The 21,211-nt window shown below is 44.6% G+C and overlaps 1 protein-coding gene and 1 pseudogene across 2 annotated transcripts in view; one reads left to right on the top strand and one right to left on the bottom strand.

Moving 5' to 3' along the window:
- The window catches only part of LOC308500903 (EP300-interacting inhibitor of differentiation 1-like), a 48,555-nt pseudogene extending 32,182 nt beyond the window's left edge, over nt 1-16,373 (top strand). The window contains exons 2-3 of the transcript in view: nt 3,998-4,250; nt 16,189-16,373. The product of the transcript in view is annotated as an EP300-interacting inhibitor of differentiation 1-like (transcript). The remainder of the gene's footprint in view (nt 1-3,997; nt 4,251-16,188) is intronic.
- BMP6 (bone morphogenetic protein 6) overlaps nt 1-17,206 on the bottom strand; it is a 150,559-nt gene extending 133,353 nt beyond the window's left edge. Inside the window, exon 1 of the mRNA XM_081056152.1 lies at nt 16,431-17,206. Coding sequence (XP_080912278.1) covers nt 16,431-17,058 — 628 coding nt within the window. The 5' untranslated portion in view covers nt 17,059-17,206. The remainder of the gene's footprint in view (nt 1-16,430) is intronic.
- Nucleotides 17,207-21,211: the final 4,005 nt, after the last annotated feature.

Raw genomic sequence — 21,211 nt, 5'->3', positions numbered from 1 at the left:
ATGTTCTGCTGACATATTTTATTTTTGCAGTGTTAATAGGGCTATCCCAGTTGTCTCTGTGGTTTTAGTGATGCAAGGTGGCACTTCAGATGTTTCAATTCTGAGCTCAGCTTCCTATGAGCCAGGCCCCAAGCACCAGAAGGACCACAAAAATATAACTCCCAATGAGATAGAGAGAGATCAAGGGCATGAGAATGAGCGAGCATTTTTACTGCTCTGAAAACAAAGGATGAGCCATTTGCTTCAGAAAAGAGTGTCATCCAACACTGAGAGGGGAGTAGAAGGGCAATGGTTAGATGCCATCCTACAGACACAAGATAAATCGTGATTCTAACAAGATCCAGCCAAATGGAAATAAAATAATACCAAGGAAAGGATAGATATTATAATAGTCAAGACACCTTAACCTTATGAGTCCTGAATAATGCAACAGTATACACTATTACTTGTTCATAAATGTAGCCAAAAAAATAAAAACAAAAGAGTAAATTACCCAAAACGTGGAAATAACCTAAGTGTTTACCATTGATGGATGAATGGATAAAGAAAATGTAGTGTGTGTGTGTACACACACACACAATGGAATATTATTATTATTCAGTCTTAACAAAGAAGGAAATCCTGCCATTTACAACAACATGATGAAACAGAAGGGCGTTATGCTAAATGAGATAAGTTAGACATAGAAAGACAAATACTGTATGATGTCACTTATACATAGAATCTAAAGTAGTCAAATTCGAAGAAGCAACAAGTAGAACGGTGGTTGCAAGGGCTGCGGAGTGGGGAAGGGAGAAATGGGAAAACGTTGGTCAAAGGGTACAAGGTTTCAGTCTGCAAGATGAATGAGTTCTGGAGATATAATACACAGCAATGTAAATATAATTAACAATACTGTATTGTATACTTGAAATTTACTAACAGGGTAGATCTTCAGTGTCCTCCACACAGAAAAGAAAGGAAAAAGAAAAAAGAAGGAAGGAAGGAAGGAAAGAAGGAAGGAAGGAAGGAAGGAAGGAAGGAAGGAAGGAAGGAAGGAAGGAAGGAAGAAAATAACTATGTGAGGTGATGGATACAGTAATTAGCTTGAATGTGGATATTTCACAATACATCAAATCGTAATGATGTACATATTAAATATATACAATTTCTATTTGTCAATTACACCTGAATAAAGCTGAAAGAAATAACAATAAATTACTTATTTGGGGTTTGGGTCATAAAGGGAGTGTATACTGTAATATACCTTCATCTGTATCTACATATATTTAAAAAGTATAAAATAGAAAAAATTATCACTTGATGGGATTTACAAATATGAAAATATAAAAATTTTCATATTTCCCTTGGCTACAGCCTTGAAATTCATCAAATAAAATGTGAGAGAGAACTATATTTGCTACTTCTGTGGCCTGTATCAACTCTATGTCTCTCCCTTCCCTGCATGCTAAGGCTTATATCCTGGAAATGAAAGTGTTTATGTCTTGCATACTCTGGTAGAGAGCAAAATTTAAGTGGGATACGAGGCTGAGAAAAGCTCTCTGTTCCAGGACCTACCTGTCTCATTATACATAATTTAAGTACTGAAGAGTTGTTTAATTTTAAACAACTTTTTATAACAGTCTATAAAAAGAGAAACATCACATCTTGTATGTGCTTACTCTCAGTTGACATTTTTTCCAACCCATTTGGACACACTTGTGCCTACTTAAGCACTCTGGATTGGCTGTTCAGAGTTTAATTCTGCCTGATTCATTTCACCAATGGTCTGGAAATACGGTGAGGCAATAATGCACGTCTGTTCCGGGCAACTAACCAAGAGACCACCCCCTCCATGGCCAGACCGCTCTGCTGCTGGGTAGGGGTATCTCAACCCTTCCCATGGCTTTGATCTGTTTTCGGTTTTTAAATGCTCCCTGTTGCCTAGTGGGGAACTAAGTGACTTTGCTTCAATAGACATTATGTCACCCCCTCAGCCCTTATATAAACAGAATGTCTAACACCTTCACCATGTAAGCCAAGCCAGCCGGCCTGAAGTAGAAGCTGACAAGATAAGTATTTTGAGACGGTACCTGCAGGAGGAATCGTACCTCCTCGCATGAGAGCTTGCTAGGCATGACCAGGACATTTAAATTTAGACTCAATGGCACTTCTTTCTGACTCCTAGTAATATTTCTTAAAGTTGTGACATCAGGTAGAGGGAAAATAATATTTCTTCTTCCCAAGGCCTTTTTTCTAAACCATCTAGAGAGTCACAGAACATGAACCCTGAAAGAAGAAGGCAACATCTTTTTATAACTACTGCTGCGAATGGAAATTAGTAAGCATTTCTCCTATCTGCACAGTTTCACAGTTTATAATTCTCTCATTGAAATGTTTAATGTTATTAGTGATGAACGAAAGAAAGACAGCACACACCAATTTTATTTTATCTTATTTTAGAGAAACTGAGCATCAGCTAAGTAGTATTACCATGCTATGCACTTGGTGGGGAAAGGAAGCATCAACATAAATAAAGCATTATATGATAAAGAATCAAGAGAAGTTAGTGTTGATTTGCCCAATTCCACACAGGCGTTCGGTGGCAGAGCCAACTGAGTGGAACTCAAGGCTCCCAACTCTTTCCTCTAAGCCACACCGAGCTTGTCTGCTAACATACATCTGAAATTAGAAGGCTACTCTGTGGGGTTCAGCACTAGGGAAAGTCCCAAATTTCAGAAAGGCTTCCTTAATGAGACGGCACTTGAGCTGGGGTTTAAAGAACAAATAGAACTGAGACTATGGAAGTGGGCAATGGTACCATGTAAATGGGAGACATCATGGGGAAAAGCTAGAAGAAGGAAATCATGGAGCAGAGTTAGTTGGCTGAATGATACGTATGCAGAGATGAGTGGAGGAGCTGAAATTGAAAGGGAGTGGAAGTCAGATGGCTGTATTCAGTAGACCGTAAGGATTCAGTGAAGGTGACAGGGGAGGGATAACAGATCACATCTGTGCTACAGAAAAACTGAGCTGGGGTGGATGCAAGCATAGACTGGCATTGGAGACCAGCAGAGAAGTCAAGCCCAAGATCTCAAAGCCCTCATCTAGGGAACTTGGGGAGAAAGTGGAGAGAAAAGACTGGCAGATGGGAGTGAGACAGTGTAGAAGCAGAAACAGTAAGTCTGGAAATTGATTGGATGTAGGGAGTGAGGGCAGAGGCTGAGCCTGAGTAACGACATAGTTGGTTCCCAGACGTTAGTCACCACTCTCATGTCCACGTGAGTTTGTTAAAACGTACATCCTCACACCAGATCCCGAGTCCGGGAGGGTCCACTAAGCTGCATGTGAGTAAATAGGCCAGGTCTCTGCTGATCCCACAAACTCTTTGTGACCGGCCTGAAGGGAGGTAAGTACAGAAACGGAGACCACCTACAACGTCTGACAGCAGTTTCACTCACCATTTTATATCAGTGGATTAGAATAATTAAAATTGAGGCTTGATTTCATGTGCATTTTGGATTTTCCCCATTTCACTTTTCTAGTAATTCATTTTTAGTGAATTTTACAAAAGCATAGGTCCACAGAAATTAAAATTAAAAAAAAAACACCAAAGTGGTTCTTGCATAAGTGGTTCAAGCCAGTTTGGAAGCACTGCACTCAACATAAGATTCTGGCGCAGGACACACTTAGAATACGTGGTTTAGTACAAGAGAGGGCAAACACAGGAGGAGGTGTTCAGAACGCAGACCTCTGTGTAGCTGACATGTGGCCTTTTGAACACACCAGCTGCTGGGTTCCCCATCACCGTGGTTCTCTCTCCTACCAGGCCGCTCAGCCTCCACAGTGGTTCACCTGAAAGCGTGGCACCTGCCCGTCATCATGCCCTATGGCTGCATATTATCTCCTCACTCCTGAGGCTGGAAGTGCTCCCTCCACCCCAAACCACAGCTATCTCAGCCCCACAGGCAGGTCTAGTGCCACATGGCAACCCTTCCAAACCTTTTGCTTCCTTCAGGAAATGTCCCAAAACACAGCAGCAGTCTGTGGGATAGAAAAAGAACTAAAAGTAAACAAGCAGCATTACAGAAGCCAAGGAGAGAATTTCTTAGAAGGACTGTACAGCATGGGAAAAGAGGGTGTCAACGTGATAAAGGCTCGCAGAAAGAAGGATGAAGACTCCAGACTGAGTCATGAGTTACCTCTCATAGAAAAATTTCAGCAGTGTGATGGGGACAGAAATCAGACTGCAAGGGGAGAGGAGAAAGTGGGTGGGAAAGAAAAAGCAGCTTCCCTGAATGCGGGGGGGGGGGGGGGGAGGTAAATAATTTCATAAAACTGGTATATTACGTGATTAGGTGTTATTCAGAATTTTAACACTATGCTAAATAATAATTTTCTCCAAATTCTCCCCTATCTTACTAGCTACTAATGGTTAATGTAAATTTACAACTATAAAAATCTCAGCTTTTGCCTTGCTGATAACAGAATACGTGACATCAGTCATTCTTTAAGGCAAAGGGCCATACAGACAGATATACAATACTCATGTTTCCTTGCCAAAAAAAATGCAATTTCTATTTAAGCTTACAGAACATTTGGAGAAGGATAAGCATAGGAGGGAAAGTTGAGGATATGTTGGAGTCTACTTTAATAAATTTCTTGAATTTATGTCCTACCTAAATTGCCAGGATTTAAAACAGAAACACGAGAAGCATCTCTGATTTTTCCAGGAGGATCAAATCTTTTAAACTGGAGTATTTAGAAGCAAGATGCCAGTAGGATCTCTAACAACCCCAAAGTGCTCTAGATCCTTGATCCCAAAATTAGAAAAGCTATCTGCCCATTATTATTTCTTAAAATAAATATGGGAAGTAAGATATAGGACACAGTCCAGTTATGACTGCTAAGAGCCAGCTTGAACCCACAGTTCTCTGATCCAAGAAAACCATTCACAAACATCTTCAGCATATACTTAAGGTTGTTCAAAGCCTATAAAAGCACAAAGAGCAACGGCATCAGTGAAAGATGGGAATTCTCACTGCAGCTCCTGTGTGTTAGGACTGATTATTTCATTCCCTGACTTAGGCAACTGTTTAAAAGAATAGCTCTGGATATGTTCACTAACTTGACTGTGGTGATGGTTTCACAGGTACACATATCTATCAGTGTTTATCTTATTGCACACTTTAAATGAACAGCTTATTGTATGTCAATTATACCTTTAAAAAGAAGCTGTTTAAAAATAATAATCACTCGGGGGGTGGGTGATGAGGGTAAAGGGGATCAAATATATGGTGATGGAAGGAGAACTGACTCTGGGTGGTGAACACACAATGGGATTTATAGACGATATAATACAGAATTGTACACCTGAAATCTATGTAAATTTACTAACAATTGTCACCCCAATAAAATTAATAAAAAAAAAAATAATAATAATAATAATAATCACTCAGACATACACAACAGGGAACACTCTTAGAATTGATTTCTGAGTACCATCCAGTCTGGGGTTTCCCTACTTTGTTTCAGGAAATTAAGAGGCCGTAACAATCGGGGTCCCACAGAGAAACAGAACCCCTGCAAGTGTTCACAGCAGAAGGAATTTAATGCAGGGAGCTAGCTGGTGGCAGAGCAGAGGGAGAGCTAAGCAGCCAAGCCGGTCACGGTGAGACAACACACAGACTAGCAATTCCAGCCCCAGGAAGGAGGGGAGAACCTGGGGCCAGAAGATGCAAGAAGGCGGCCCTTCCAGAGAGAGCTGGGGTCTGCATTTCTAGCTGCTAGGGTCCCGCCCCTACCCTACACAGAAGACCAGGGGAAGGGTCGGGAGTGGATCTGGGGGCAGAGAGGTCCGGGTCTGACACAAAGCTGTTTCAGAAAAAAGGGGTTACTGGGCAAAAGGAAGTTCAAAAAACTACATAACAGACTTCTGCACCACTGGGCTTGTCAGGGCTTTCGTGTGCTAATAGACTTGTATATCTCAAACAGAGGAATATGTCATAAAGTGCTTCTATGATGTTCTTTTACAGAACATATTGGAAAAGTAGTGTTTCATGAAACACTATTTGGAAAATGCTCACTTAGCCCAATACTCACATTTTACACAAGAAAAGAAGAGACATTTGGTTAAGTGGCTTGAGCAAGATATTATAAAAAGGGATAATACTAAGACTAGAAGGTAGATTCAAGCTTCCTGAATCTTAGTCAAGGGCTCTTTCCTCAACTCTGTATGGAACAGGCCTTAAGCACTTCCTAGCACCAGTTACGTACCCACGGTAGTGAGTGGGCAATGAGTCATTTTGAGGAAAGAAACGACTGGGGTCCATGGAGGTGAGTCCAGTCCACTCTGCTAGATTAAGGGTAACTGAAGTCACCAACGCTGCGGGAAAAGAACAGACATAAGTGACATAAATGCAATGGAGTTGCCAAATTCATTAATGGGAGGGGGAAAAAAGAGAAGAAAGGAGGGAAAAGCAAGACAGAAAGAAGGAAACTAACCTCCACTGGGGACTACAATGTATGCGTGTGCAACAATAGGGTCAAACAACCTCAGTTAAGGAGATGAAATAGCCAAGGTGCCAGATTTGTGGGACTCGTTCCCAAAGCTGGTGTTAAAGGATTTTGCTCTCAATAGACCCCTATAAAAATGCAAAGGCCTGTGCCATGGCCCCCTGGGAGAAACACAACACTCCAAATATCTTCAGCTGAAGGCACCTGTGTCCTCTTCAGTATTATTCACCAGAAGTCTTAGCACTAGCCTTTGGCATCATTTAATTTCTGGCTCAGGTAAACATCTATCCTAGCAGAGAGGTAGCTAAACACAGCACATACTAAGTCATATGTTACGGAACAAAGCTGAAGTTCTCAAGCCCACTGATACCACCATGGCCCCAAGCTCTTCCCTCTTTTTGAGAGGTTTCATCTCTGGGGGTAGGGGTGGGAAGAGCGAGGATAAGAAGTGGGTGATTTAACTAGAATTCAGAGAGAAAATGGATAGTTGACGTGAGGAGAACTGGGGAGAACTCACGAAATGTCTCACCTGCACAATATGTGTAAAGAAGTGCTCACAAGTTCCCAAAACATCTCAAATGAATTGCTATTTGTGTAACAGCACTCTTAGAGTTACGAGGACTGACAATTAAGTTCACAAACTCATCCTAGAAAAAGTGTTACGTACCTCATTGCTGAATATCACTACAGTCATCTTTGAAGTACTCCCCTTGGGAAGCTATGCACTGACACCAGCACCTAGTCCACCCTTCAAAGCAATTTTGGAACTCTTTTCCTGGGATGGCCATCAGAGCTGTCATGGTATTACCTTTGATGTCCTGAATGTCATCAAAATATCATCCTTTCAATAGTTCCTTTATCTTCCAGTAAAGAAAGAACTCATTGGGGACCAGATCAGGTGAGTAGGGAGGGTGTTCCAATACAGTTATTTGTTTACTGGCTAAAAATTCCTTTACAGACAGTGCTGTGTGAGCTGGTGCATTGTCGTGATGCAAGAGCCATGAATTGTTGGCAAACAGTTCAGGTTGTCTAACTTTTTCACGCAGCCTTTTCAGCACTTCCAAATAGTACACTTGGTTAACTGTTTGTCCAGTTGGTACAAATTCATAATGAATAATCCCTCTGATATCAAAAAATGTTAGCAACATTGTTGCAACAAGTTTTTGAACTTAATTATCAGATCTCGTATGTTGCTAATTTATGTTATAGTATTTTCTCATCTATTTACCATTAATCTGTGTAGCCTTTTCTCATAGAAAACAGTTCAAAGCAAATGAGCTTAATCTACATATCACTTACAAAGACCATTGGATTTATGGAGTCTCTATTAATTTAGTTTTAATCTCCTCTAAACAGTCTCTCCTAACGAAACCTTTGAAAGTGCCCTGATCCTGCCTCTAGGGCCAGTAAAAGATATTTTTATAAGTTTCTCAATCCAAAGTCACACTAAGTTTTAATATACATTTCCATAAAGTAAGGAAAACTATTTAAGCCCTCCCCTAACAACCCCCCAAATTTCAATAATTTACAAGCACAGAATTCCTATAATTCTTGTTCATTCTTCAGGCTTCTTTCTTTTACTCCCCCAAATCCTGCCGAGCATGGATCAAACAGGGCACAAGGCAGGAAGAAATTTAATAGCTCATATCTCTGCCTGAGGGATTGTCTAGGTACTATGGTGACAGACACCTCACTGAAAGCATGTGGAAGAAAAAAGATTTTTAAACTCCTAGACAAGAGGGACAGAGGGAGTGAGAGGGAGCGAGAGAAACAGAGAGAGAAAAATTTCTAATGGACTTGGTGTCAACACACAGGTAGAAATTGAGGCCCACACAGTCAATCAAAATTACTTATTTATGCACCATTGTGGGAAAACACCAGAAACAAAAGATTAACTCGACAAAGGCATTTTATTTCTAGTCTCCCAAATTGTATATTTTGATTTTTAAGATTTTTAGTGATTTGGTTTTCTGGTTAAATATACAGCTTTTCCACAGAGGATTTTGAGGATAGTGAAACTACTCTGTATACTGTAATGTTGGGAACATGTCATTATACATTTGTCCAAACCTATAGAATGTCACACACCAAGAGCAAATGGCAACGTGAACTATGGATTGGGGGTGATAAGGATGTATTAAAGTAGGTTCATCGATAGGAACAAATGTACCAGTCAGCTCAAGGATGTTGACGGTGGGGGAGGCGGTGCATGGGTAAGACCGGGAGTATCTGGGAAATCTCTGTACCTTCCATTCAATTTCGCTGTAGACCTAAAACTTCTCTAAAAAAATAAAGTCTGTTAAAAAAAAAAAAAGTCCAGTTTCTCTGTTGTAAACTTATTGTGATATGGATGTTCAAATCAAATCTGGAAAAAAACAGTCAAGCGAACCTGTTAGTGCTTAATTTTCCAGTTTACAAGGCTCTGTCTTTAGAATTCTTAAATGTAATTCATAGATGTAAAAGAGGGGAGAGAAAATAACTGCTCTCAGAGATCAAGCCAGGCCAATTAAAAAAACGGCCTGATCAGCACAAGAAGCAGCTCACACCAAGCGTGTGGCTAGTCCACGCTCTGCCCTGCTGATACACCAACCAGAGCTTTTTGCCAGCCCATGTGCATGTACAGGAAGCCAACAAGACTATAAACACAGGAACAACGATCCACAAACGCAGATGTGTAAGGTGGAAGTCACATTCTGGACAAGGTGAAAAGGCTAAGTGGCAGGAGAGTCCTAATTAGGAGGCCGGCTGATGTCCAAGTTCAGCGTGGCGAGGCCCCACCGGGGCTCCAGCCGGGGCGCTGTTTGCTGCGCGCCGGGAAGCTTCTACTGCACTCCTCCCCCCAAGGGCGCTCTCTGATGAGAAAACAATCCCAACAGAAAATCAGCACCGTGGAGCAAGGATGTTTCAAGCCTAGGACAATCCCAACCAATGCAGCAGGATTCGTCATCAAGGGCGTATGCCTAGGAACCTGGAAGTCAGGAAGGCTCTCCCACTGAAAGCCAGAACCTCATTATGCAAAAATATTTGAAGGCGAGTCTTCGACCCAGTCCTCTGGGACTGAGTTAGAGATAACAAGACCATAGGGACCTATCAAGGAATTACCTGATGTAATTTAGATATCATCTCTATTATGGACCCAATCTCTTTAATAATAGACATGGGAAGGGCAGGAAGAGGATCGGTGCCTGCAGGCATCAGAGAAACAATGTGGCTCAGAGCAACGTGGTTTTCAACTCACTTTCAGAGCAGAAAACAATTCTTTGGGGTCAACAGTCCTTCCACATACTAAACAAGTGGATATTTATAGATGTGCATAGCTTTTTCTTTTCTAAAAGCAGAGTTCTAGGAGAGAATGCTGTCCACTAAGAGAAAACAAAGAATTCCAGATTTAGGCAAACCCACCTCTTGCCGGAGGCTGTGCTCTTGCTTGCTTTTGTAACTTCCCCTTAATTATCCACTCAGGCCTGACCGGCAACCCGAGAGCCCTATTCCCCTGTGCTTTAGGATCTCTGTGGTTCTGGTGGTGGTCCCTCAGCCTTAAGACGCAACAACAGTGAAGGGGAAATGATCCTGAATAAATCTAACACATTTAACTGCAAACATGAGACTATATATGTAAGAATCTTTAAAGCTCTAAATTCTATGATCTATGGATAACACAAACTTCACCAATAACCCCCAACTTTCTATTGATGATAAGAACACCCTATGTAAAAATGGGTTGCCTGTGCTGGGCATGTTTCCCCTGGAAAACAATGTTATGGAAGGTAGCTGTGAGCGTAGCCAGCTCCACAGTCTACTTTATCCATATAGGAGCTGAAATACTATATATTTACAGTGGGGGAAAAATGTGGAGAAGAATATTTTCAATACATTAGTAACTGAACCAAACAATCCAACCAACTTCAGTGAACTACAATGTAATTTATGTCTAATGCTTGTGCTGGAAGACTAGCAGGTATAACTTTGAGGTTCTGAGAATTTCTGGCATTATCAAAAACTTCAGAGGTTGATGGCCCTGGTTCTTTTGTAACTCTAACTTGCATTAAACCAAGAATAGTTTTCCTGTTCCTTGACGCAATTGTCATCACTTCCATATATTGAGAATGGGGGCATTTTCTGGCTCACAAGTTTCCAGAGAGCAAAAGTAGAGAGATGGGAGCCAGGGTGTTGAAGAGGGGAGGGGATTATGAGAGGAGAAATATGTTTGAATAAAAGCAACTTTGCTGTCATGATGAAAACAGAGAAAGAAGAACAACAGAAAGCACTAGATCTTTGTGGGGAACACAAAAGACGCTAGCTGTCCCCCATACTAGTCCCATGTTGCCCAGCTCGTGGCTGGGTTGAACAATGAATGGTCTCAGGGAGAGTGAGATAAAGAGTTAATGTGTAATACCGAGTTTCCCCGAAAATAAGACCTAACCGGACAATTAGCTCTAATGCATCTTTTGGAGCAAAAATTAATATAAGACCCGGTATTATAGTACGTGTTATGTTATGTTCTGTTGTGTTATGTTATGTTATGTTATGTTATGTTATTAGATCCAGTCTTACATTATAGTAAAATAAGACCGGGTCTTATATTAATTTTTGCTCCAAAAGATGCATTATTGCTGATGGTCCGGCTAGGTCTTATTTTCGGGGAAACACGGTAGCTGTTTATATGCATGGGAACTCTGCAAACTGTTTCTATCTTAGTGAGTTTTTACATTGACTTCTACTCCTTTTACTCTGATACTGATGGAAACTTCTAATCAGAAACACAATTATCTGATTTAAAATATTGCCTACTTTCCTTCCCACTGCTGGAAGCGGCAAAGGTAAGGTGACTAAAATTCAGACAAGAGGATGGGGTGGAGGGAACACAATAAGAAACAAAATAGAAAAATTAAAAGAAAACAGTAATGCCTTTATATTAAGAAAAAATACACATTAAAAACAGGATGGGAAGCAGAGAGTGGGATTGACTTGTGAAAAAGTTACAGAAAGCTGGTTAATTATCCAAGAAATTTTACCCTCTTCAATTTCCTTTTCTAACTCAGCTCTTAAACAGAGGAGGGGGAGGCAAAGATAACAGAGCTGTTATCTTTAAGAGTTTGCTGTGCTACCTTTGATATCCAGTATTCACCCACCTACCCACTCCCCCCATATTCAAGTAAAATATTAATTTGAAAGCCAATATTTAAAGTAGCTGTGAAGACACGGTGATGAAACATAATTATTTCATGCTGAAAAAAAGTGCTGAACATTGAGGTTTTTTTTTTTCACTTACTCAGTTTGTTATATCACTGGGAATCCTTCCTCCATGCTAATCAGAGGGTAAGCGCTTAAGTAGAGGAACTAAGCATGATTCAGCATATTTAAAAAAGGATTTATACCCATTCTTAGAAGGACAACCAGAGGAAACACCATCTGAGGTCTAAACAATGATATCTGCTTGCCCTTTGATCTGAGTTTAAGAACACTTTGTACAACTTTTTGTTGAAATACCACTGAATTTCACATTTACTATTTTGAATCTCTTTAGGAGAAAATCTATTGCTTCTTTGAACCACTCTCCAAACTATTTTTGCTGTGAGTAGCTTGCCAGGATGGATTTATTTTCTGCTAACAAAAATCTACACAAGTACCGTCAGCTTAAATGCAAAATAGTATAGCTGATCCTGTGTTTATGAGAAAAAGTACAGTGTACCTGGTTACAAATACAAGTAGAAAATAATTCCATTTTCCTTCTAATTTATGATTCCCAAGAGTAATTTTGTCATAAGATTGCCAATATTTTTAGTACAAGTTTCTTATTTCTTGTACTAATACATACTGATTCCCTTTTCTAAGCATAATTTGAGTTTATTTCATTTTTATTCTAGCACCTGGAGATCAACACATCATTAATTCAAAATATTTAAATGAAGTCTGAAATGCAGAGATTTAAAGAAACTTTTGAACTTGTCTCAAATGTGATGCATATTACAAATTAATATACATATGGGTAATTAATACAAAAGAGGTTTGATAACAAAGCATTATTATATACATCAAATACCACGATACCTCCGTGTCCTAAATATCCTCACTTTTTTACTTACAGGTATACCATGTCTAAAAGATCACCAAATTAGTGAAATATAAATTTTAAATGAGGGATATGTCTATAATTTCATTAATTCAATTTTTATGAAGCACCTTCTGTGTGCTCAGAATTATGCTAGGGACTCAGGTTACAATAGTAGATAAGCCTGGTTGCCTTTTGAGGTTGATATCCCAGAGGGGTGACAAATAAATGAGTAAGCACATTGACAAAGAAAAAAAATATACTCCTTGTGATAAGTGCAAGTAAGGAAATAAACAGGGTGGTGTGATGGTAAAGTGGGTGGGGGTGGGGGCAAGCGCTGATTTCCGTCGAGTGGTTAGAGAAGGTTTCTCTAAGAAGGTGAATTTTAAGCTAAGACCTGAAGGATATTTCGGGATACTTCTCCAAGGTCACCAAATTGGCAGGCTTGCTTATTAGGCTGCCAAGACATTTTTAGCGTTAGAAAACAAATAGAAAATGGCATCTGTGGCCCTGATTGAATGCAGGTTCATAAGTACAGCAACTTCCCTGGGGCACTCTGCACACCAGCCAGTTAGCACTTAGGAGGTAACACACCCCCAGCCTATTCACCCAGAGGGAGTTTAAAACAGTCAGCAAAAACAACAGTGAGCTGGTCCAATGACCAGCATTTGGGATATGCGAGAGAAATTTATCCTGTTGATTCATACTTCCTGATAGCCACTCTGGCTGACAAGGCTCAGGGTTTCTAAATGTATTTCATGAGTAAATTATTCCCCAGTCCCAAGGAAAAATGATGTTTACAACTATGTAACACTTTCCCTTATACTTTGCTTATAACTTAATCTAACTCAGTGGATGTAAGAGTATTTTATAACACAATACTACATGTATCTTTCCGTAGGTTCTTTAATAGTTGAGCCATGTAATGCAACAGCTAACATGCCATTCACATGGATTAGGAAATCTGTGGAATTCTCCCAGCATCCTTATTTAGAGAATCCACATTGCTAAGCAATTACTTTCTTCAAATGAACTGTCCTGCTCAGAGCCATTTTAGCCTTATTATGAAATCCTCCTTCCCTACTGCTAAATGGATTAAGAGAATTATTTGACTGGCAGGTGGCATGGCTTTGTGACTTGATTCTACTTATCTGGAAAAGGTTTTCTCCTCCAAAGTACCCACATGAAATCCAGGACTGGACCTACAGATTAATAGCTATAACCTGTAGTCAGAAAGTCCAGTGGTTTGATAGGAGGGGCTTGAGGCACAATTTCCTAATCAGGAATCTCTTTCAGTTCCTCCTCAGGTTGTCCCAGGCCTGACATTAAGACTAGTATTGTTGAATTCTCTTGAAATGGTTCGGTGGTGTTTGTTGGTTGGTTGGTTGGTTTGTTGATCTTTAACAATCCTTTATGAAAAGAGAAAATATCCCTAGGGAGATACTATGTTAAACCATCACTTTAGCAGGGTTAGTTGACAACCAGCTTCAAGCAGTGTGACTCAGAAGCAGTGTGTACCTGCAGACCAGGAAAGGTCAGAAAAGTAAGGAATGAGAATTTGGAGGTCATTAAACACAGCAAATGCCACCGTACTTTACAAACTTGCCTCAAATCAACTCCGACAATTTCAAATACCATCTAAGGCAGTGGTTCTCAAACACTGGACTCACCTGGGGATCTTTAAAGATACTGATACCTGGCTTCCACCTTACACATTCAGATTTAATTGATACGGGTACATCCAGATTTTTACAAGCCCCAGGTGATTCTAATGTGCACAATGTTGGGAGCCACGACAAATCTTAATCTCTTAATCTCTTACCAGGATGATTTTTTTATTTTCTTCAGACATCAGGATGCCCTGTGCCAGTGCATCTTAACCTTTGGTGGTACATTAGAAAAACCTAAGGCTTAAAAAAAAGGAGTGAGAGACCACTCTCAAAGATTCTGACTTAACTACTCTGGGGAGAAGTCCCAGCGTCCCTTAGTCCTTTAAGTGTCCTGCTGTGATGCTAGTGGGCAGCCAAGGTGGAGAATCTTGGTCCAAGCCCCAGGAACTGTTTTCCCAGAGACTTTAACGTGATTCTCTGTGAAGGAGCCAGAGGTGAAACTACCCCCTAAGTGAAACTATCCCCAAGAGGTAATAAAACATTTCCCCAAGGCTGTCAGGGAACTTGGGTGGGGGTGGTGAGGAAGAGGGCAAGAGGTGGAATTTACTAAGCCAGAAGCAGCAGAGATGTCAGAATAAGGAATAGCGCTGGTCCTCTGCACCTTCCTCCCCCAACTTTATTGACTGGCAGGAGAATTTCCTTAGAATGCTTCCTGGAAGTAGCTCAACGTTGGATTTGGTTCCAATAAATTGTGAAAATTCTTGTCCAATCAGAACCCCTGGCACTGCTAGTAGCAAGATTGGCAGGCCTTGAGCCTCCACTCCCTGTGAGATTCGGTTTCATGAATTTCCCAGGAGGATTTCTGCGCCACTTGGATGCCAATCGTTCTACTCCACATCCGCCCCCCTTCGCCCCACTCCTCCTTTCTTCCCCCAAAACTCAGCGGAGTTAGGAATCCTCCCATAGATATACTTGTAAAGAACGCGCCAAAATGTTTTACATGGGAGTCATTCAAGTAAGTAGCGTCCTGAAAGGACGGACGGAGGTCTTTGACGGGGCTCGGCGACAAGCGTGCTACTTTGGCAAGTGTCCGCCAACCCACTTTAGGGCCTGGGCAGAGCCACGCGTCCCACGGGTAAGTTAGTCTGCGGAGACGCACCCCACAACGCCGTTGCACGCGCTCCGGGCGTGGCTACTTCACCCCGATTGCTCCCCGCCAAGAACACGTCCCCAACATCCCTTTGTGTACGCTGAGTCAGTTTATGAATGAAGAGTAGAACTAATCAGAGGCATTGATGACACCACCACCACAACAAAAAAAAGGCCTTCCTCACACTGTTCTCATTTACAGATGAGAAAACTCGGGGCGGGGTGGGGGGGGGGGGAGGCTATGTGACTGCGTCCGGGTTTGCCACAGAACATTTGTGGCGGAGCCCGATTTAGCCGCCCTTGAATTTCCATTCTGTTGCCTAGCAACTGGTTCAGACCAGCTCAGCGCCCAACCCCGGCCCCTAACCCGCACCCTTTCTCTGCCCATAGAGCTTGGGCTGCATTGATCAGAAGTTCAGCCTTTGGGGAAACTAGCAAAAGGCATGTGAGCGCGAGTGCCGGATTGGTTCCTCCAGTTGGGTTCGGGTTCCAGCCCCAACCCCGCGCGAGCCCCGCCAGGCCGGGACTAGCGCGCCTTCCGCGGTCCTTTAGGCACCTTCCTCTGCAACCCTTCTCCCCCAGTTACGTGGGTACCACTTAACACAGTCCCGTCAAGTTTCCAAATTCCTCAGCTACTGTCGGATTCCCTAAAAGTCCCGGTGGGAAAACTGACATTCAGCGCGTTAAGGGTGCAAAAGAAAACAATTAGGAGGAGAAAGAGTGTGGTGGAGCCTTCTCCTTCCCAGCTGGCTACACTCAAGGCGGACTTTTCTGCCACAGTCGAGTTAACTCGTCCGGAGTGGGGCACTCGAGGAAAGCGCGGAACGCGCGCGGGGCGCGCGCAAACACGCGCCTGCGGGGCGCTGCATTTCGGACCCTGAGGTCTCCGCGGGTCCGCCGCCTCCGCTGCCGCAGCTCGCAGCAGGGCCCGCGGCACCGAGTCCCGCACGTGCTGCCCACGGCCGCGCAGGTGGTGGGAGCGCAGCCCGCCTGTCCACGAGTCCCCGCCTCGCCAGCCAGGACTCGCGCTCCAAGGGCTCCACCCTCTCACCCGGCACCGTACCTGACCCGGGAAACTGGAAAGGGGGTAATGTTCTGGTCGTTACGCTACCCCAAATTCTTACCCAGGTTCACAAAGCTCATGACCATGTCCGCGTCGTTTAGGAAGGCGCTGTCCTGAGCGCTGGTCAGTGGGGACGCTCCGCTGCTGCCGGACCCGGGGGCAAGAAGGCTTTTGCGGTTGAGGGGGTTCGCGGCTCCGGGGGGCGGCTGCCGAATCTGGGGCGCGCTGGCCCCTCCACGGGGCCCGGACTGCCTCCTGTCGTCGTCCACCGGCGGGTCCACGTCGTCGTCGTTGGACAGGGCGTTGTACAGATCCAGCATGAAGAGGGGTGCGGACTTTAGCCGCCCGGGAGGGGGCTCCCCGCGAGGCTGCTGGTGCGGGAGCGCAGGGGGCTGCGGCTGTTGGAGGCCGTGCAAGGGCCGGGGCCGGTGCGGGAGCCCCAACACGGAGAGGATCTCCTTCTGCATCTCCCGCTTCTCGTGCGTCTTGAGCCGGCGGTAGAGGAAGCCGGAGGAGGAGGACGGCGGCGGCTGCTCCGCGTGGCCCGGGCTCCCGCCGTCCCCCAGTAGCGCCCCCCCGCCAGCGGCGGCGGCTGGCAGGGGCGGACGCAGCGGCGGGGGCCCGCAGCAGCTACACAGCAGCCCCCACCACCAGCACAGCCACTGCGCCCTCCGCCCCAGCCCCGGCATCCCCGCCCGGCCGGGCTGGCCCCGGGGACCCCGCGAGGCGTGGAGCAGCGGAGCGAGGCCCGAGCGCGGCCGCTGTGGCCCTTGGCGTGAACAGCCCCCGCCACCTCTCGGGGGGCTCGCTTCCCCTTCCTGGACCTCAGTCCTTATCTCTCATGGTCCACTGGGGCGCCCCCAACTGCCCAGGCTGCAGGGGAGGAGAAGGGGCCGACCAGCCCGAGAACGACTTGGGGGAGAGGACGGAGAGCCCCACACTCCCGCGCAGGTCCCTAGAAGCGCAAGGTCCAGGCCAGGTGCGCCGGAGGCTGGGCTGGGCGTGCGCCCTCGCCCCTGGTCAGGTCACCGCACGGTCGCTCTGCGGCCTCGCTGCTCACGCACGTGCGCTGCCCCGCGCCCTCCCAGGCGGCTGAGGGGGACCGGCGGCGGCTGGGCAGCCGGGCCGCTCACCAGCTGCGGGGGACGCCAGGCAGCATCCCTCCGCACGCCTGTCCCAGGCTCGCACGGCCGCGGTGGAGTTTCCCCCGCGGTAGGGTTCAGGCCGTGGCGACAAGAAGTCCCGAGATGCCAGTCTTCTCCGCGAGGCTTAACGCCCTGCGCTCACCAACTCCGCGCCCCTCGGCCCTCGGGCACCGTCGCTCCGCCTCAAAATCGCCGCGCGCGGCTCGACTCCCCAAGCGGAGGCGGCAAGGATCTTCCTTTACGTTCAGTGCTCTTTCGGCTGCCCTGCAAACCCCGCTCGCAGAGGGGATGAGAAAGAAAGGGAGCAGTGCGCGGAGCAGTGGCAGCGGCGTCGGCGCCGGAATTGGCCGCCTCCCGCCTCCCAGAGCTGCGCTCCCCGCAGCAGCCAACGTGGGCTTTCTGGTGCGCCTCTCGCCCAGGTACCGCACTCCAGCCCCTGGGACTTCCCGCCCCCCCGGGTAACGGACAGGCCGGCAGCCAATGGAGAGGCCGGGCTCTCCCGTATTTAAATAGGCCCGCCCCCTTCTTTCACCCTCCCTCTCCCTGGAGGCGTCGCCTGGGCGGCGCGTCGGTTTCAAGTACACAGAGAATTCTTGGAGGCACCCAAGGAGCTGCGAGGGAGCAAAGAAGTCATCACTAGTAAGGATGATCTAATCGACAACCCAATGTCAACCGAACACATCGATTGATGCTCTAACTAGATAAAAGCAAAAGCCAATTAAATCCAGGCTGCCTGGATTGAGGAAGAACAGAAAAGTGATAATTTTCCCATTCCTTCCTTCATTTCTCTTATTGTAATATAGGCATTTAGCGGACGCGTGGCTTTCAAAGGCAGCTGCTGCAAGTTGGCACACACCCTCCCAGAAGCTGCTCACATTTGGCCCGCAGAGGGGCCTAATTTAGTTTGTGCCCTAAAGAAAGAGGGTGTAATCAGGTAATATAATAGGAAAGCCACCCCCGACCTTCTTGGAAATGTTTCAGTGCTTCTCCAGTTTGTTTGTTAACATTGCATTTTAATGTATTGAAACAATAGATGCAAGATACATGATGCAAGATAAATGAAACTTGAGGCAAGGCAGTAAAGCTAATTCCAGTTACCGTAAGGGCTTGGCGTGTTCCCATTCAGGATAGCAGACAGAGCCCTGAAACAGATTGCTGTGAGCATTAGACAAGATGAAGCAGGTAAAACGTACCTTCCGCTTTCGTGGCAGGAACATTTCTCCAAGGCCCTGGCCCCTCTACCAAACACCACCACCGCCACCGTCTGCCTTTCAGGATGCAAATATATTTGGCTTACACCATCCAAGAATGCCCAGTAATCTATGGATCCTGAGCAAATTCACTTAAAACATTAGGACCTTTTCCCTGGGTAAAGCGTGTGGATTAGAAAACAAAACTGTAGTTTGCTGGACCTGGCAGCCTTAGTTCATAATAGTCCAGGTCATTTGAAAGCCAGAGAATGGGATTTGTGGACTGATAAGATCATGGGGTTTCTGCTGATCCAAAGCTTATACGCATTTTCATCTTATTTCAAAGAATCTGTTTTGATTGGGTGAGGGGGTTCCCAGCATCCCATCATCTACTGAATCGCTTTTTCTCACTAGTTCCATCTTGGCCCAGACATAGTGGTCACTTAGGACAGTTTTCTATTCTATAAATGTCCCAAAGCCATTGATCTCAGGCAAGACAATTCCAGCAAAACTGGAGGCCAGTCTTTCACTTAGGACAGTTTTCTATTCTATAAATGTCCCAAAGCCATTGATCTCAGGCAAGACAGTTTTCTATTCTATAAATGTCCCAAAGCCATTGATCTCAGGCAAGACAATTCCAGCAAAACTGGAGGCCAGTCTTTCACCCTCTGCAGGGATTCTATTCACCTGAAATGAAAAGACGTCACTACTTGGTCTAGGATGCCAGGATCCTTAGAATTCAAGAGCCTCCATCACATCTTTCTCTGTATGGGACTCATTACAAGCATAAAGTTTTTGCAGTGCATAAAATCACAGCAGCCAATAACACTGATCAGAAGATCTGAATCTCAGCAAGTACATGTAAGCTTCCTGCCAACGTGCTCCTTTCTCAAACCAATCACACCTTCTTAAGACTTCTAGTGAGACACAAGCAGAGTGAAAGCAGTTGCAACCTATAAGAGCAATGGGAAAAGCACTAGGAAACCGTAGAAACCTTGAGCTTAGACAAGGGTACCTAGGTCGGGCTATGCCATTTAAAACACAAAAGCAGGTTGGGACTATGCCATTTAAAACACAAAAGCAGGTTGGGACTCATCTATTGTATTATATATGTACCTCTTATAAATGCATATATGATCCACTGGAGACACACACACACATGCACACACACACACCACCCCATCTTTCTCTTTTCTTAGATACTTGATAAGAGGTAGGTGGACCTGTATGATATGGGTACAAAATGATACTTAGTGATTAATTATCAATTGAACACCTGAGCAGCAACCCTGATTCAGGTCTGCCATGGGCTCCCCATCTCCACCAAGATGGCCTCTCTGTTTCTATTGTGTAGTGCTAGAAAAGGGGGATACTGAAGTTACCTCCAGATGATGAAAACAAGAGCGCACAACTCTCTTAAGAGCCAGGGGGAAAAATATGTGAAGTGAGTTATGACGATGATCATAAGGACAGTAACATTCAAGAGATGGCCACACAAGAGGGTGTGCTCTTCTCATATCCCCACCAGTCCTAGCATGTACACATGATTGTAAGAAAACACTCAGAAAAGCCTTTGGTTCCATTAGGGGCAAACCGTTCTGAAATGTTAATAACCTGAAAATTGGAACTACTGTTTTTCCAAGCCGATAGGAATTCCAAGTGGATGAGGAACCCCTAACCACTAGCTCACCCACTCCACTTCTCTGACCCAACCCCATTACCCCCCCCCCCCCCCTCTCTCTCTCTCTCTCTCTCTCTCTCTCTCTCTCTCTCTCTCTCTCTCTCTCCAGAAGTCTTAGGACAGGGAGCTGGGCAAAGTCCAGATGTGATTCAGGAGGGACGGCAGAAAGGGACAGGAGTAGGTCTGGCTTTGGAGTTTGCTGGAACGTGTGAACAGACTGGAGAAAAATCAGAGGTAACTTCGCCCCCTGCAGGACACCAAAATATTACCGCCCCTTCCTCTGGTCACTGGACAAGCTTCATAAAGTTCTCTGTACGTGTCTCCAAAACATCTGGGTGGAAAGAGGAGGAATTCGGTCAAGAAGCCGGATGTGGGAGCCAATCCATATCAAACATCTGGTTGCTTGGCTGACATTTCACACAGATGGCCCTCAGTTTTCTGGAAATAGGTTGCCTGTCCCACTCCTGCCTTCTGAATGAAGGAGTGAGAAACCCTCAGCATAAAGCACAGGTTTGTCCCATGCCTTTGGTGATACTGGGATGGGGTGAGAACCCCATACTCAAGCGTTCATTAGTACACAGGGTAATTCGCACAACAAGTTTATTGAAGCAGCAATTATCCTTATTCCTTTTATATCATGAGGATTTCTATTATACATTTATAACACACATGACCAAATAATTTCTACCTTTTAAAGATGCTATATATTAATTGGTATGTTAAATATTCTATGCTCTATACTTTCCTTTGGATTACACTATTAGCAATAAACTGCAATTGCAGTCCTTGATTTTATACTAAAAACATACCTTGGCCCATTTCAATT

The sequence above is a fragment of the Rhinolophus hipposideros genome, assembly GCF_964194185.1.
Source record: "Rhinolophus hipposideros genome assembly, chromosome: 8".
NCBI lineage: Eukaryota > Metazoa > Chordata > Mammalia > Chiroptera > Rhinolophidae > Rhinolophus > Rhinolophus hipposideros.
The sequence above is the reverse complement of the archived record's forward strand: the minus strand, read 5'-3'. Positions and strand labels throughout refer to the sequence as shown.